Source organism: Geospiza fortis, unplaced genomic scaffold, assembly GCF_000277835.1.
Source record: "Geospiza fortis unplaced genomic scaffold, GeoFor_1.0 scaffold237, whole genome shotgun sequence".
Taxonomy (NCBI): domain Eukaryota; kingdom Metazoa; phylum Chordata; class Aves; order Passeriformes; family Thraupidae; genus Geospiza; species Geospiza fortis.
In genome coordinates, this window is record NW_005054319.1 from 1386419 (window position 1) to 1402822 (window position 16404).

At 39.0% G+C, this 16404-nt stretch overlaps 1 protein-coding gene across 1 annotated transcript in view; it reads left to right on the forward strand.

Moving 5' to 3' along the window:
• The window catches only part of IQCE (IQ motif containing E), a 25016-nt gene continuing 8612 nt past the window's right edge, over window positions 1–16404 (forward strand). Inside the window, exons 1-19 of the mRNA XM_031056559.1 lie at window positions 1–12; window positions 996–1043; window positions 1658–1700; window positions 2613–2753; window positions 3047–3178; window positions 4133–4203; window positions 4391–4504; window positions 5083–5133; window positions 5641–5711; window positions 5935–6007; window positions 6417–6466; window positions 8988–9145; window positions 9611–9666; window positions 9964–10166; window positions 10956–11060; window positions 11786–11888; window positions 14094–14189; window positions 14538–14558; window positions 15441–15536. Coding sequence (XP_030912419.1) covers window positions 1–12; window positions 996–1043; window positions 1658–1700; window positions 2613–2753; window positions 3047–3178; window positions 4133–4203; window positions 4391–4504; window positions 5083–5133; window positions 5641–5711; window positions 5935–6007; window positions 6417–6466; window positions 8988–9145; window positions 9611–9666; window positions 9964–10166; window positions 10956–11060; window positions 11786–11888; window positions 14094–14189; window positions 14538–14558; window positions 15441–15536 — 1644 coding nt within the window. The remainder of the gene's footprint in view (window positions 13–995; window positions 1044–1657; window positions 1701–2612; window positions 2754–3046; window positions 3179–4132; window positions 4204–4390; window positions 4505–5082; window positions 5134–5640; window positions 5712–5934; window positions 6008–6416; window positions 6467–8987; window positions 9146–9610; window positions 9667–9963; window positions 10167–10955; window positions 11061–11785; window positions 11889–14093; window positions 14190–14537; window positions 14559–15440; window positions 15537–16404) is intronic.

Consider the following 16404-nt stretch of genomic DNA (forward strand, 5'->3'; position numbering starts at 1 on the left):
ATGATAGCTGCAGTGAGAGATATTTCAGAATGAGACGCCTTAAAATAACAAAATTAATCACTGTGCTGCAAGGAGCATTGCCTCAGGAAATGAAAAACTGTGTGGCCTGGTGTGTGAGGACACATCCCTGCCTGCTCTCAGCCAGCGTGGCAGGCTCTTTAACCTGCTCTCCTTGCTCCTCTTCTGCCAGCCAGGGTTTCCAAAAATACTTCATCCCCTCCCCTGCCTCTGACAGGCACAGATCAGCATCTGTCCACAGGTTGGTGCTGAGTGCCTCAGAGTCAGCAGCAAGTAGGAAAGGTCTTTCTGTGAGGGCAGCATCCAGATAATTTAGAAGCTAAGTGGAAATTTTCCTTCAGCTGTGGATTGCATTTGAGAGGGAGGCAAACTTGTCATCTTCCTTGCATTTGAGGTTTCTTCCATTGGCCTGGGCGCTTCCCCATTTCAATACAGGAGCTGAACAATCCCATAGCATAGCAGGGGTAGCACAGGTGAGGGAGGAAGGGAAGAGCTGAGTGAGTTGCAGCTTAAATGGTGGAGAAATTCATGCAGAGCTGTGAAGGTTCAGCTGGTGCAGTGCTGTGCACTGCAGTGCCAAATCTCTGTGACTCAGGTGCCCTCAAAGTGTCCCTGCTCATGGCACAGGGCTTGAACCTGGATGATCTTTAAGGTCTCTTCCACCCCAAAGAATTCTATGATGGTTCATTGCTGAAGTGACTTTAACAGTATCCCAAAACTATTTGTATAGAGCAAAGATGCTGGCTTTGCAGCAAGAGCCCCACCATCCTTCAGTGGCTTTAGTGGTTTTGAAAAATGGCTTTTTTTTGTTTTAAACAATTGACATTTTAGCAATGCAATGGCAGAGAAACAGAGGCTTTGGTCACAGTGTTTACTGTGTGAATTTATTGCTCTCCAGCTTTGTAGAGCTGTAGAAGTTTTCTGGATGTGTATTGCAAGCAGTTGTTCAGTAGTAAATGTCCTGTGTGTGTTTGCAGGGAGATGACAGCCTGTCTGTGAAAACCTGCCCATCAGACACAGCCCTGGTGAGTTTGGATTAATGCCCCAAAACCCCTCTGGAGCTCCTGCTCATCTGTGTGCTGCCTCCTGCTCACCAAGCACCCCTCAGAGAGGAGAGTGAACAGTGGTGCTGCTGTGGGCTTGAGTCACAAATCTCTAATTTCAGATGGAATTCTGCCTTCCAGATTCTCAGCACTGGGGCTGCAAATGGTGTTTGGCCTTATTTTGCTGTTTTATCAAGTTGTGGGTTAAGTAATCCTTTTAGAGAGTTGTAATGGAATTGAATAACTCCTTTAGCTAAAGGGTTCTACAGATCAGCCTCTACTCTGGGATCATCTTGAATTTCCTGCTACTCATATTTAATATTGATGGGAAAGGTCTCATGTTCTGAGCAAGAATTGACAGTTTATCTGTATAATCAGACTTCACTTGGCACCACCTTAATTCTGATCACCATTGCTGTGCCCAAATCTGCATCTGCTTACTGCTACCATCTTTCTTTTTTTGAAAGAAAAGGTTTTGTCTTATTAGAACAAAAGAGCTTCATAGAAAATGGGAGATTGAAGGCAATTTTGAGATTATATGATATCTTAAGAGCTGAGTATTTTCAATACAGAAGAAAAATCCATTTCTCTTTCAGAAGTTGAAGAAGAAGATTTTTCACAAACCTCCAAAGTCACCAAGTAAGTGTTGCAAAACTTTTTAGTCTGCAATTGCAAAACTGGATACATTTGTAACATACAGGAACTGGGAGCTTTATTTGAGACAACATCCTGTTATTCTCTTCAGAGTTATTCACTGCTGTGTTCAGAGCACACCTATTTGAGATCTGTTCTCTAACCTATGAAGTCCAGCTTGTATAGACTGAAATATTGACATTTATGGGTTGGTTATATTTCTTGATTCTCCAGCATAATCTGCTTTTTTTCTCATATTATGTCTTCTGATGGCAACCATTCTGAATTTTTCTCCTTGTCTTTTTGGGGAGATGCTGATACCTGTTGTGCAGAGAGACTCTGGAATTACTGGAGCTCTCTACCATCCAGTCATAGATCTCTGTGTGTAGATTTAGTGGTTCTCTGTTTCATTTGTGATGGGTTGTTTTGATTTTTTTCCCCAGTACAATGTTGTTATTATTAGATCTGCAGTTCTAAAGGTTTGTCCTTTTTTTCTGGGGTTTATGTTTTTTTGCTATACTTTTCCATTTACCTTGCTTCATTGGCTTCTAGTGAATGTTACCCCAAAGTGTTGTAAATAACAACATTTAGATTTGCAGGTATCTTAAGGATGCCTATCCAAACTGTACACATAAATATTTCCACATGTGTTAGTCATACTACTGTCACTCTGCCTTTTTCTAAGCCTTTTCAGTTTTTGGAATTGTGTTTTTTTATTTATAGTGGAGTTTATTGGGTTTTGTGGCTTTTTTATGTGCCTGTCCCATTGCTCTGTATAAGCCAGTCTGGAATATGCTGTTAAATTCTATTTTTACAAGTAATAGGATTGAGTCTGGAAACTTTGAAGAACAAGACAACAAGAATTTTAGTAACCTTGAGCTTTTGAAGGCAGTACTGAGATATTTTCTTTTGCTGCAGAGTCTCCCTACAGCTCAAGCACACAACTGTATCCTAGAAAAGCTGCAGCTTGGAGATCTCTGCAGGGAACAGGCAGTGCTTGTTTTGAGAATGCAACTGTTGAAAACTCAAGGCAGATGTGGCTGGGATTTCTGAAACAAGGTATTACTATAGAAATGTTGTTTGCATTTGTGGATAAAATTCATTGTTGTGGACAGCTTAACATATAAACTATTAAAAAATAGACTTGTTTTTTATTAAAGGTTACATAGGAGTTAATTTCACTGTTATTTATTTGGGTGGTTGGAATTATCTGATCTTGAGCATTGGCATTTATAGAGGGAATAATTAACAGCATCTGGAGCTTTCCATGTTGCATTTGTTCAGAATAATTCCATAAATTTAATTCACAATTATGCCTGATTTTTGCATTTTTGTCCCATTTCTCTTGGCAGGAATGAGCCATGCTCTGAAATCAGATGCTGACACGGGGCATGGGCGAGCTAACGTTTCCAGTAGCACTCCAGAATATTTGAAGGAAGCTCTGGGAATGAAAAAGCCAAAACATGCTCGTTCTTCCAGTAATGGTAAGCTCTATAATGGTGTAGTAGATAAAAGTGAATTATTTTTCCCCCTGTTAAAACACATATTGCTTAAGAAAAGCAAGAACCATTTTAGTTTACTAAAATACATGTGGGAAAATATGATCCATGAGATACTTTTTGAGATTCCTAAATTGGTTAAGGCAGGGATTTCCAATTTTTTGAAGCAATGAATCACTATTAGCTTTCAAAACTTTTGCAAATTGCCATGCATTTGCAGCTGAAAACGTTGCAAATATAATATGGTTCAATGGGACAGCTGTAGACAATTTATTGTGACTTCAAAACATAGTTTAGGAACCATTGATAGAAACCATCTGCTTGCCTGAAATTCTGTGTAATTGACTCCTTTTACTTCTTCTCTAGAAAGTGTTTTATCATGTGGTTGTGACATTAAAATCAAATGAGTTTTATGAGAAGACCAAACTTTCAAAGTTTTATTCTGCTTTTCTTAAAGGAGAACTGTAAACTTTAAAATTCCACTTCCATTTAAAATGACACCTATACATTTACTGGTGATTCACAGTTTCTGGCAACTTTACAGGATGATATATTTGTGCATGTTAAACATAAATAGAAAAATGCATTCTAGACATCTTTTAGAAACCTTTTGTAAATAATGGATTTATTGGGATGAGAAGACTGCACTCTTCTGTGATGTTTGTATCTTTCTTGAGATGGATATTTTAATGTAGCAGCAGAGAAGTAATTAGGAAAAAATTGGCTGCAAAATCTGGCAGAAGTTTCATACAGTAACACTTCCATTTCACCTCTGTTTCTAAAATAAATTTCCTTGTTGATTTTTCTTCTTCGAGGAAAGGAGAAAAACCTAGTTTCCACTTTGGTACTGTTCTAGATATTTCTCTTTATCTGCAACGTTTCTGGTTGGTTAAAAATACCTCTTTTGGATCTACTTATTTTACATACCCCTTTCTGTAGGCTACATTCCTGGAACTCCTGACTACAAAGAGAAAGAAGACATGTATGATGAAATTATAGAACTGAAAAAGGTACAGTTTCTCTGATTCTTATAGAAAAAGTCATGATTGCTCCATCCTGTACCTGTCCTGGCCTTAATGATCCAGAATACTTTGGTTTCTACAACTTGGCATATCCACCACATTTTTTTGCATTTGTAATGTAGGGTTAAACTAAAACTTTTCCTATTTCTGAAATGATTCTTCTCCCCTCTTTTAGACAATACAAGCTCAGAGGAATGAGGGAGACAGAATGAAGACCAAGCTCCGTCGCCTGGAAGAGGAGAACAGTAGAAAGGACAAACAGATTGAGCAACTGCTGGATCCTTCCAGGGTGGGGATTTCTTGTGGGGATGAACGTGGGGCAGTTTGTAGTGTGGTGACTCCTAGGAGTGATGAGCTGGAATATGAGAGGTGATGTAAAGGGGTTTCTGGTCTGTGCATCTCAGCTCAGCAGTCCAGCTCAGTTCAAAGGAAAATGATGCCATGCACTACAGACAAGTTCATTTAGCACAAATACCTTTAATTTCTAAAGGTAAAATAAAAATGCTGTCTAATTAGGAGCCTACTTTCTGAATATTTTGCCTGAGAGTAGAAGGGAGTTAACCTCTTGCAGAGTGATGGGTGCATGCAGTTCTGAGACCTGACCAGGAGGCAGAAGAGCAGCCTTGTCAGGCCCTGACAAGAAACATTTGTGGTTGTGGGCAGACTTGAATCTTACTGAATTTCTTGTGGCTGTCACTGAGTGCAGAACTATGTCTTGGGAGAAATGTGCTAATAGAAAGCTGTGGGCATGGGGAGTTCAGAATTTCTGCTGTTGGACTGTGGAGTTGAGCAGGTTAGAAAATTCTGTGGGGAGAGCCAGCAGTAGAATAAAGTGGCAGAGTTGGTAATTTCCTTTTTCTGTTGCAGGGCTCTGAGCTGGCACGAGCTTGGTCAGAAAAGAAGACTGATAATGGATGGGTAAGAGTGTCTTCATCACTTCCTGCTTTCATTTGTCCTTTTTCCTCTTGCTAAGGTGAAACACTACTAAAAAATTAAATTAGGTCAGAAAGAATAATCAGTTAGGGATTCACATAATCTGTATCTCTATTAGCAGGTAAGGAGTCAGTAACAAAGATCTAGAATTAACGTTATTTTGGGGAGCTTTCTTTGTCATTGTCTTGAGTCTGTTTAGGCAGTATTCTCCCTATTGTTTGCTTTGATGTTGGCAAGGTATTGGGCAATGTTGTTTCTATTTTATGGTTGTATATCCATATTGTTAAACTCATTATGAAATCAAGCATCTGATTTCATCAGTGTTCTCTTTTTCACAGGGTAGCAGATGTGTATGATTTACTAAGTACTGAAATATGTAGAAATAAGTATGTCTGATTGGGTACAATGTATAAAGACAGGGCAGACAGGAATAGACCTTCTGTGAAGAGACAGATTATTCAAGGACTCACGAGCTCTTTGTTCTTTCTGTAGGTGGTTACTGGATTAAAGCAGAAGATTGTCAAGCTTGAAGAGCAGTGCAAGGAGAAAGACAACACTATTAAGTATGACTTTGAGGGGGCAGGGGGTAGAGGCTTGTATTAGATGAGCTAATAGAAAGAATTGGAAATCCATGTTATTTTTCATTTGTATTCTGTTCCTTAAGACATTTTAATAAACTCCCAAGAACATATTGGCAATTATAAACCAAAAAAATTATGAACCACCAGCTTGCAGTCTCTTTGCTGATCTGACTGGGTTCTTTTTTTTGTATAATTCTATTTTCAGTGAATCCCAGGCAGACATGAAGACCAGTAGTTTGGAAGAAGTGAGGTTAGCCATGGAAACCTACTATGAAGAGGTATGTCTGGCAGGTCCTTCAGGGTGCATGCAGGACAGGAAGCTGGGCAGTTGTTGAGTCAAAGTGCAAATGGAATGTTTAAGATAAGTTTCTTGTACCTTAACAGCACCTGTCATTGGTAGGAGGTTATCATAGTTATTCTCACAGCTCCAGATGTATGTACTGAAAAAAATGTTTATTCAATAAGTTGAGTGTGTTAATGAAAAAGGGCAAGTCAAGAACCCACTATACATCCATAAGTGTGATGTTGAGATGGAAGCAAATTTAACAGTAGCCTGATCTTCAGTGATGGCATCATTAGCTCTGCTACTACCCAGAGAGTCTTGTTCTGATTTTCACCTAATGAACAGCTGTGTTGCTGTGGAAGCTGACATTGCTAATGCTCCTTAATGGAATCTGTTTTTCCCAGGTTCATCGCCTCCAACTCCTCCTGGCCAAGTCTGAGACTATGAGGAAAAAGTATGTTTAATTCTTCTGATAAAAATGTTTGTGTGGAGTTCTACTTTAACTGATGGAAAACTACTACATGGGAACAGTTTTTGTCATTTAAATTGCTAGATTTACTTTTTTAGTACTGCTTTAGTTGGCTTCACAGCCTTGAAATATGTCTTAGTCACATTTTTTTGCTTGTAGATAGATCATTTTATGGATCTGGAAAAACACCAGAGCTATTTAAAAAGTACAGGATAGCACTGAAAATTTATCTCTGTTAGATCTTCCCTCATAATCACACCCATTCTGGCATTACTGGTAATTGAAACAAACTCCCTGGATGTTTGGCATTTCACACTTGAGTCAGTTCTGCATCTCGCTCTAGAGTGTGTGCTGCAAAGAAAATGTTCTTGGAGTAAGCATTATTTTCCTTTGGTACAGAGACACAGATTAGTAAATTGTGTCAGAGAACCTTACACTGGTGCTTGTCACTGGTGTGCAAGTGTGGGCATGAGGGTGAACAGCTTATAGAGGCAATAAAAGTCAAAGCACAAAGGCAGAAGACAAAAGTCCACTAAGAGAACAAATTAAAAGCATCACTGCAAGTGAGTGTTATTTGAGCTGAAAAAAGGGTAAGAGTGTCTTGTAGGACAGTAAAATTTGTTACCACACCACTTCAAAATATACTTGACCCCCTGGTGTGAAGTACAGACAACTGTCTTAACATTGAGTGTAATTATTTAGATTGATAGAAACATGTGAGAATTCTTTTGGTTCATTATTTGTACTGCTTATGTTCCCTAATTCACTGTCACTTGTGGATTGAAAATTGCAGTTTGTTTTGTCACTTTTTAAAAAAAATTATTCTTTTGGCTCAGGCCTGCAGTGACCAGCCTCTCAAGGCTCTAAGCCATCACACCTCATTTATTTACAGGTGAAAATGACTCACCAGGTCTCTTCCTTGTCCTCATTTATTCACAGCTTCAAAAAGTGGTGGTCAGGGCAGTCTCTCTCCATTACAGGACTGCCAGTCTCTGCTGGAGAGGCTGAGCACTGAAATAATAAATCATGTTGAAGGTCAGGACTCTGGCATGTTGAAAGAGTTGTTTGAGAGTATTTCTTTCATGATGCTTGTCTCCATTAGTTCTGGCTGAAGTGAATGGCATTTGGCTTCTTTTTTTCAGTGTTAATGCTGAAGTCTGGGTATTTGTATGTGAAGCTGTAGTATCCAGTTGTAGCTAGAAACTGACTTTTCAAGCTGTCAAAATGGACTGAAATAGATTTTTTTATTTAGGTTTAGATGAGCCTAAAATAATGTCACTGAGTGGTCTGGTTATGTTTTCTATAATTCCTGTCACTCCCCCATTTTGATGGTGTGTTGTGTTTTGGTTTTTACTCTTTGTTTTTCCTCCTGTTTGGCCCAGCTATGTGGATAGTCATCCATGACACCTGGACAGCCTTATTTTGTTTGGTTTTTTCTTCATTTCTTTTTAATTTATAAAAAGGAGATCAGCTGAAAATTCGGCCTTTTTTTATATGCTAACTGTAGGCTGTCTCCCCTTTTACCTTGTAATTATTCCAGTGGATGGGATGTAAGATTCCTTCACAAACTGTTCTGTGGTTGTCACTGGCAGTGGCATTTGTGCAAAACTAAGTCCATCAGTTACTTCAGGCCTTTATTTCCAGTAAGGTTTTGGGAATTTTCTCACAGCAATAAAGCAAATCTATTTCATCTCACTAAAAGTCTGTTTTGTGAACAAACGTTACAACTTTGCACATCTAGAAACTCAGATTTCTTCCCCCCTTTATTAGAAAAAAAAAGTAAATCCCTGTAGTATATTTAAAGTTGATTTAACACACTTTCCCATTTCTGATGCTTTTCATTTCCATATTAGCTGTGTTCTTCAAATCTGTTTCAGATCTCTCTGGGGTTTATAGACGCAAGGATGATTTCTTTTACAGTAGAGCACCATTTCCAGTTATCTGAAAATACACTTGGGTGTTGGATTTGTTTGAGCATTATTCCATCTCTGTGTATCCCTCCCTCTCACCCCCAATCTCAATGTTTGTTAGTGAACAAAAGCCATTCAGAGCCTGCAGGCTGGCTCTCTGTGCTGGACAGTTTTTTGGAGGAGTCTCACAGTTTACTGAAGCATTTTTTAAATCAGAGGTTCACAGAGTGCTGGTAAAACATTATAAGGTTGGTTAACAAAACAAACAGAAAATAAGATAAATAATATTCATACAAGTGCCCTTGTTTGTGCATAAAGGAACAGAGTGGGGAAGGAAGTAAAAGTGATAAATGAATTTTCAATGTTTCAAATTTTTTGATGCAAATTAAAACAATTCTGGAAGTGTTGAGCAAGATGATCTTTGCATGCTTTTTCAGAGAAGAATAGGTAACTCCCCAAGTAAAAAAAAAAAAAAACATTGAGAAATGTTATTATGGAGGAACTGAGGCTGTAGTGAAGCTGCTCCACTCTTTTTAATGCTGCTTCTTTGTTCTCTGCTTTTAAGTTAACTTTCTGGTTTTGATCCCTTTTCCAAGTGCAGAGGGCAGAGACACCCAGAAACGACTGAGGGCCCTGAATGCTGCAGTGCTGAGGCTCTCCAGGAACATCAGGGAAATGCAGGCTGAGAACCGCAGGCTGAAGGAGGACCTGGATCACGTGCTGAGCACTTCCCCTCCTCACAGTAAAACTAAAAGTGTGTGCTGGAAAATCACTGAGGGTGGGGCAAGGGGTTTGGGTACATCTGACAAATGTGTGACAGCAAGACCCTACAAAGGGAGAAATAAGGGATTTATTACAAGGTGAAGATTCAGGAGTGGCAAAGTTGAAATGAGAGCCTTCTTTCAGGAGTCTGATTTCTCCAGTCAGATCTGTGTTTCCTCTCTTATTGTCCCTGAGAATTGTAAACTGGAATTGATAGAGGAAACCTTTTCAATAGCTGAAAACTGGTGAACATGAGTGGCTTATATTGATTTCTGAGCTAATTGGTTTAGAAGTGAGATATTTTAAGCCCATTCTCATTTTTTCGTTGGTAGATATTTAAAGTTGGCATTCAGAGATCTTTAAATGGTATTTTGATAGGGCCAGAAGTTTCAAAAAGCAAGAACAATGTTGCCCCATGGATGTAATTACATGTTTAAAGCTTTGTTATTGTATTTAGATTATAGTGAGTGGAGCAGACAGAGGCTGGTGAGGAAGATTTTGGATCTAGAAAAAGTAAGTGGTCATAGTTAAGTGGCTTTCTTACCTGTCTGGGAGCAGAAAATGCAGAACCACTGCCTTGTCCTTCAGTGTCTCAGCCTTGTGCATTCTGCCTCACACACATAACCTGCTGTCTGTAGCATGAGCCCTCCCTCCCTGTTTTCTTCTCTCACACTTGTTAGATATAGGTGCACATTTTAGAATTAACTTCCATTTGATCTTTTCTCACGGCCTAAATAAAGTAATTTCACGCTAAATTTAATTTTCTTTTTTTGTGTGTGCGTGTTTTCCATGTGAATTTACCCTGCTTAGAAAGTGTGTGCCATGGAGAGCAGCAGGGTGTCCTTAGGTGACAGTGAGACATCCCAAGTGCTTCCTGAGTCATCTTCACATTCTGTGGACCTGGACCATCCAGCATCCCAACGTTTAGGTGAGGAATGCTGTCGCCTCCAGGGGCTGGTGAAGAAGCTGAAGGATGACAGGCAGGCACTTCAGAATCTCCTGCTCAGTAAAGAGTAAGTGTTACTCTTGTCTGGGATGTTCTTCTGTAGGTGTGAAGTGTTTCATCATTTCTGATCCTGTTATGAAATGATGTAATAAGGAGTTCACATTTTCAACTAGAATATTAATTTTGAGAATCCCTTCAGTTTTTATTTCAAAAACTTTGTTCTAGTCCTACTTGCTTCATAATATTACATTGAAGAAGAAAAGCCAGAGGATGGAAAATGAGACACTTGCTTTTTTCTAGCACATTTTTCAAGGTTTATTTTTCTGCCAGCCCCACTGAAAACCTTTATAAGGGTTATATGTTTATGAAGCACTTCTTGTTTGTATTGTGCTGTAAAATTTGTGTGGAATTTTTTTTTCCCAACATGTTTTGTCCTGATCTCCCACTTTCTCCATTTAAATCTGCCTTCTGCCCTGGGATGCTCTGTGGCTTCTGTTCTCCCCATAAGTGATTGATGTGCAGTTTGTGTTGTCTGGACTGTTTGGTGTGTCAGGGCCTTGGGGCAGGTTAATCTGAGCACTGTGAGCAGGGACATGCCCAGAGGGAGGTGTGTTGGGGACACTTTGCCTCCTGTGTCACCTCTGAACAAAAATGCACAGTGAGAGCACATGGGGAGGCCTTTGCTCCTCAGCAATGGGTGCTTGCACTTAGTTTTGTTTAAAAGGAAAAATTAAGCATTCAGTTACTTTACAAATTTGAGAAAATCCAATTGATTCAGAAGTTTAAAGAAAAAATAACTACTTGGTGGAAGTATGAATGTCTCAGGTATCACTGAGATTTCCTTGTACCTTTGTAGATTAGATATCAAGCAGTTACTGCAGGCTAAGGCTGAAGTGGAGCTGGAGCTGCAGAAGTGGCAGAGTAAGATGGAAGAAAAGAGTACAGAAGAGCAGACTTTAAGGTAAAGCATTTTTATGAATAGATCCTTTTGGAACTATTAATACCAAAAAAAAAATCTCCTGAACTATAAATCTCTTTTGAAGTGGCTCAAATTCTGTAGGAGTTCATCTGAGCTGCAAGAAGCTGGGGATTCTTTTAAGCAGGAGTGTTTCCAGGGAAGACTTCTATAGAGTGCTCTCAGAGGAAGTGGAAGACGAAGTACTATAGCAAAATAAGATCTAAATTATAATAAAAATTAATAAGATAAATGGAAAAAGCTTTTTTGTTGGGCTCAGACTTTTTTCTCCATGAAAATGTTGTGCTCTCTTTACCTTGACCTGTGTTTCTAGACCATTGTCTCTGTGTCATTCCAGTTACTCCTTGTATTCTGCACAACTGTGAGTGAGAATCCTCTGCAAGGGAAGCACAAAAAAGTGATTTCAATATTGTTTTGTGAGAAAGGATTTTGATTGACAAATACAAAACTGTAGCAGATCTAAATACATTATTAATAGTATCAAGGCTACCACAGTAACCTTAATTTTAACATAAGGCTGTCACAGATTGAGAATTGATGTTCTGTGTCTGTTACTATGAGAACAGGTATCATCCTGAGCAGCTTCCCTCCTTGGCCTTAAAAAACAAACCCAAAGCAACCAAGTGGTATGAAATAGGTTCAGTATTTTCAAAGCAGGGTCACCAGAAAATTTCTATAAGCTATAAATATCTTTGCTTTTCCAACCATAGTGAGGAAATCCAGAACCTGACACAGAAAGTAGGGAAACTGGAGTTAAAACTGGAGGAGGAGAAAAGACAAATTGGAGAAGATACAGTGGAAAAGCTTAATAAGGTACAGCCACATTTTTGGTTGTGTTTTTCTTTTTTCTTTGTGTCTGATATAGATTTTAAATGGAGTTGGTAGTCCAAAGAGCTGCTTCTTGTGTTTTTTGAGAGCTCTATTAAATCTTGTCATAGAGATAATGATGGTTAACTCCCAATGTTTGTTGGAAATAAGTTATTTCAATAATTAACACTGCAACTTGGGGAGATTTTTGAAGCTGTTCTGTTGGTGATCCTCTGCATTGCTGTTGCTTTTTTTCTTTCTCAGTGTAATATTGCAAAAGACTTAAACTTTTAAGTATTTGGGGCTTTTACCAAAACTTAAAAAATAAAAAATTTGTGGTTACATTTATCTTCTTACAGCATCTGAGGCCATTTTCTAATTTCAGTCTGATTTTGTAGAGGGAGGGAGGTTTTGAAGGAGTTGACAGTTAGATAAAGAATGGAGACACAGGTAAATGTGCTCCCTGGCAGACTGGCAAAAGATAAAAATCCCTTTTCAGTGTATTTTCTGCTGGCCAAGTGGTCACTTAGGGCACTTCTGTCCAGTCAGAAAATACTCACTTGCTCTTCTGTTAGGATGGAATGAGGTGCTTTTTCATGGGAAGATTTACAGGATGTAGAACACTCGTCATCATGGAAATTGAGGGGGTTTTAATTCTGCTGCTGGTGGAACATAATATTTGAGTCAAGAATTAAGGAGGGTGTCAATACAATGAAATAAGTGAACTTCACTTTCAAGTGAAGTCTTCCTAGAGTTGAGGCATTCTACCTAATAAATATCTTTGTGCATATATTCTGTTAATCCTGCACAGTCTTAAATGTGGCTATTGAATCAGTTTGGGGTTTTGTAAAATATATCTGAGCTTGATATCTCTGCAGTCTTCTGTCCCTCTTCCCAGTGAGGTATTTGGCCAGCAGAGATGGATGGGCACTAACAGAGCTGCTTTCAGAGGCACTGTGGCCATGTTAATCTCATTTCACTAAATATTACTTGGAAATTGTTACTGGGGGTTTTGATTTGCACTTAAAAATAAATAGACCCTGAAATACACATAGTAAAAAATACTAATAAAAATGTCCAGTGGCTTCAGAGGGCTCTGGTTTCTGATATATTGTGCCATTCTGTAGATTCTTTTCTGTGTGTTACAGGCTCATGGATGCTAGAGGATGTTTTGAATACCAAATAACTGGAGTCTTTAAAAACAGCCAACAAACAGCTCCTTTTTCCCTCTGCAGACTATATATATTCTTGGCCAGTAACCATCCATTTATTGAAATGTTCCCATTATTTGTAATTATCACTAAGTTCCTACCAATTTCTCATTTTAATAGTAGGTTGTCATTTTTAATATGACATGATCCATTTGCTAAATTTAAGCCTGGAGCTCGGCGGTTTTAGGTTATAAATAAATTCTTTTCACAGAATCAAGAGGTTTTTTCAGAGTCTATAAAATCTCTTGTTCCTCTAGTTAAAATTTTACACCAACAAATTAAATTAGTCTTTTAAACTTGCAGTTAACTTTTGTTTGGCATGTGAGATATGACAAGTAGGGTGGGATAATTTGGGATCAAAAAAGATCAAGTGGTGAGAAGTAGAATATGCAACCACACCTCAGGAGAAATTATTGGAACAAGATCTTGTTTTGTTCTTGGTTTCTTCCTTTTTCCTCTAATTAATTTCATTAAGATAGAAGAGTAGATTTATGCCAACTTACACAAGCTTGGTGTCATACAATGGCCGGCTCTCAGTAAGCTTAAAGAGATGATTATGGGGCCACAGTTGCCAGGATGAGGCACAAGAGACCTCCCTGGTTAATTAATACTTGTCTTTCCTGGAGAAGAACTGCAGAATCAGATAACCTGATTTTTGTTCTCAGTCTGTTGCTAACACACAAATCATTTCTGAGCAACAAAACAGTGAGTTAGCAGTGCCTTAGCAATGCACAGAAAAATAGGAGTGTGTGCAAATGGAAACTTCTCCATTCCCATGCCCTGCTGAGGGCTGAGAGGGGGCAGGGATGTGTTTCACTCTCAGAGTCATCTCCACAATAAGTTTGAACACAAACAGGGTTCAGAATTAAGGTTTTCCTCTTGAACTTCCCTCTGCCCTGCAAGCAGGATGAGCTCTGGTGCTGATTTTCCTGAGTCATTTGTAATCTGTTCCCTCTCAGCTCTGTCCTTACTGTGCTAACTTAGAGATTCTCCTTTGCAGGCTCCTCCAGTCTGCACGGTGACAGGCAAAGAAAGTCACAGGAAAGAGCAAGCAGCCAGAATTATCCAGAGATACTGGAAGATGTACAAAACCAAGGTGAGATTCTCCTACCAGGGAACAGCTATGCCCCCTCTGAATCTTATCTTGTTTTAGCATCTATTCACACATCTTGAAAGATTATGTTGTTTGAGTTTGGCAGGGGTTGGGACAAGTGTTTCTTTTAATTATTGAGAAAATTTGGCAAATCTTTATTAGCTAAAACTTGTGTATATTTGTGGCATTAACATGGGCATTTTTCATTTCAGAAAGAAGAAGATTATGTTGTTTGAGTTTGGCAGGGGTTGGGACAAGTGTTTCTTTTAATTATTGAGAAAATTTGGCAAATCTTTATTAGCTAAAACTTGTGTATATTTGTGGGAATAACCAGGGCATTTTTCATTTCAGAAAGAAGTTGCTCTGCATGAGGTGAGTGTGTTTATGGCACCCAACCAAACAGCACAACAGATTTGATTTGTATCAAAGGGCAAACAGCCAAGACAATATTTGTTCTTCAGGCTGGCTATAATCTTCCTTCTGACATCCTGATTTTGTTTCATGTATTTTCAGTGGTCTCAAATGTTTGGTCTCTAATTTTCCATAGTTGGCACCTTCTGCAAGGTGAAAGCTTCTGAAAATTCTGAACCAAATCTGATATCAACAGACAATAAAGTTTTCTAAATGTGATAACTCTAATCCTGATTTAATTTTCATTATGATAAATCTTCAGAAAGATTTGAAATAGGATTTGAAGCTTTTGCTAAGGAAGAATATTGTGAGAATTATGAAGATAATGAAAAGTTTGTCACACAAAGTCATTTCTTGATGAATGTTTTGCAGAAGGGTTTTAATTAAACTGTTTTTTCAAATAGCACAATGTAGCATCTTACCTTTGTTTCTTCCAGAACATTAGAAATCCAACTTTCATAAATTAGAATTAATTCTAACCATGTGACACAAACATGCTGTTCTAAATGCTTTTTGTTGATTATTACCCAGTAAAATCTCTGAGGGGAATGGAAGGCTTTGCCTTCAGTGCAATCACCACAAGGTCTGCCAGCCTTGGTTTGGTCTCTGATTGCAGCACAGCATCTCAGAGCCCTCTGGGCACCCAGAATCTGCCATGGGAATGGAGCACGGTGCTGTGTTGGTGAAATTCAGGCTGGTGCTGGCAGCTCCAACTTCACTGCATTTGATAGGATCAGTCCTGAGCACCTCCCAGGTGGAATTTAAAGCCCAGAGCTGCCCCTGGGGGTGCTGTGTCTGGGGTTATCTTTCAGAGGAGCTAACGGGCACTTCTCTCCATGGCAGGCAGTTGTTCTGCTCCAGGCAGCCTTCAGGGGACATTTATCTCGGCAGAAAGTGCTGCTGGATGCTGGGGTGCCTGATGTGAAGTCTCACACCGAGGTAATTGTGGGGACAGATGGGGTTCCCAGCATCACTCTGTGTTTATCTTGCCCTGTAAAGGACTTTACTTCCAGGCTTAATCTGTTGAATCACCTGGTGATTGTTTTAATGTGCTGGTTGGCAGCACCACTGTAATTCTAGAAAGACACTGAGCTCATTCCCTGGCTTCCCTTCTTACTTTCTGTAGTTCACGCTTTTTCTTGGAAGTAAAGTTGTAACTTCTCAGCCTTGTGGTCTCTAACACTGTAACTCTTTTTTCCCCTGGTTCTCCCTTCAGATAGCACCCCCTTTAACTCTCTAATTTGGAGTCTGTTGAAAACTTTACCTGCTCTCAAGGGTTCACTACTCAATCACTAGAGTCAGAGATAAACTTTTTTCACCAAAGTTCAGCAATAAGAATCTGGAAAACATCTTTATTGGATTTAAAAGTAAAGGAGTTTTGATGAGGCATGCTTAGCCCAAGACTTGGTGTCCTCTCTCATGTCCAGTTTGCTCCAGATTATTCAGTTATGAATATGAAAAAAATTTCCTTACCAATTAAACATTCAGTTTCTGTAAATCATTTGCCAGGTTATACAAATATCCTTTGGACCTTTAACAGACTATAGTTAATTTGTAATTCTCCATCCAGGTTGTCCATCTGATTGTACTTTCCATGCTCTTTGATTCTGGTAAACTGGCCCAATGTAGGAGGACTGAATACTTGGCTTGATACAAGCAGAAAATAAATCCATTATGAAGGTCGTCTTACCTCCTTAATCTTCAAAAGGTTTCCTTCCTGGAAAATAAATGAACTTTCCTTGCAGGTGTCTGCTCTTTCATTAATTGAATGCTGATGCTTCAAAGCTTACATGATGATCAGATTTGC